General features: G+C 71.2%; 1 protein-coding gene across 1 annotated transcript in view; it reads left to right on the top strand.

Annotated features, from left to right (window-relative positions):
- MNEG_2153 (hypothetical protein) overlaps positions 1-553 on the top strand; it is a gene marked incomplete at both ends in the record, with an annotated part of 1,591 nt that extends 1,038 nt beyond the window's left edge. Inside the window, one exon of the mRNA XM_014049364.1 lies at positions 157-553. Coding sequence (XP_013904818.1) covers positions 157-553 — 397 coding nt within the window. The remainder of the gene's footprint in view (positions 1-156) is intronic.
- Positions 554-656: the final 103 nt, after the last annotated feature.

Genomic DNA, 656 nt, shown 5'->3' with positions numbered 1-656 from the left:
GGGCGCTCCGCCGCACCTGATGTGGCGGGCAGCTACACAGCAGCTGGCAGACGTGCTGGACCGCCCCGGCCCTCTGCCCTCCACTGACGCAGACGCCGACGCTGGTGCTGGCTCCGGCGCGTCCGGCACGCTGCGGCCGGTGCGGGTGCTACTCAGGGGGCCGGCCGGGTCGGGCAAGAGCATCGCGCTCGCGGCGCTGGTGGAGCGCGCCCGGGCCAGGGGCGAGCTTGTTGTGTATGTTCCAGATGCACGCGCCCTGGTGTCTGGCGGCTTCTTCTACAAGCGGCCGGAGACCGGGACCTACGACACCATCATCTCGGCGCAGCACATTTTGAAATCGGTGCTCGACAGCCACCGCGCGCAGCTGGAGGCCATGCCGCGCCGGGTGTCTGCGCCGACGCCCGCCGGCGGCGCCACGGGCGAGGCGGCGGCAAAGGCAGGGGCGGCTGTCGGCGCGGCCGGCGGCGGGGCGGGCAGCCTCCTAGACCTTGTTCTGGCGGGTCTGTCCACTGATGACGATGTGAGCTTACGTCGCTTCGCATGCCCTCGCTGACAAATTGCGGCACCCTGCCAAGTGTGCTGGTTACGCTCTGCGAGCCGGAGCCCGTTCAGCGCCCGCCTCCCGCATACACCCCTGGGATGCCTCACCCCCACCC

This window comes from Monoraphidium neglectum (assembly GCF_000611645.1).
Source record: "Monoraphidium neglectum strain SAG 48.87 unplaced genomic scaffold scaffold00235, whole genome shotgun sequence".
Classification (NCBI taxonomy): domain Eukaryota; kingdom Viridiplantae; phylum Chlorophyta; class Chlorophyceae; order Sphaeropleales; family Selenastraceae; genus Monoraphidium; species Monoraphidium neglectum.
Note: the sequence above shows the minus strand (reverse complement) of the source record. Positions and strands in the feature narration are given on the sequence as shown.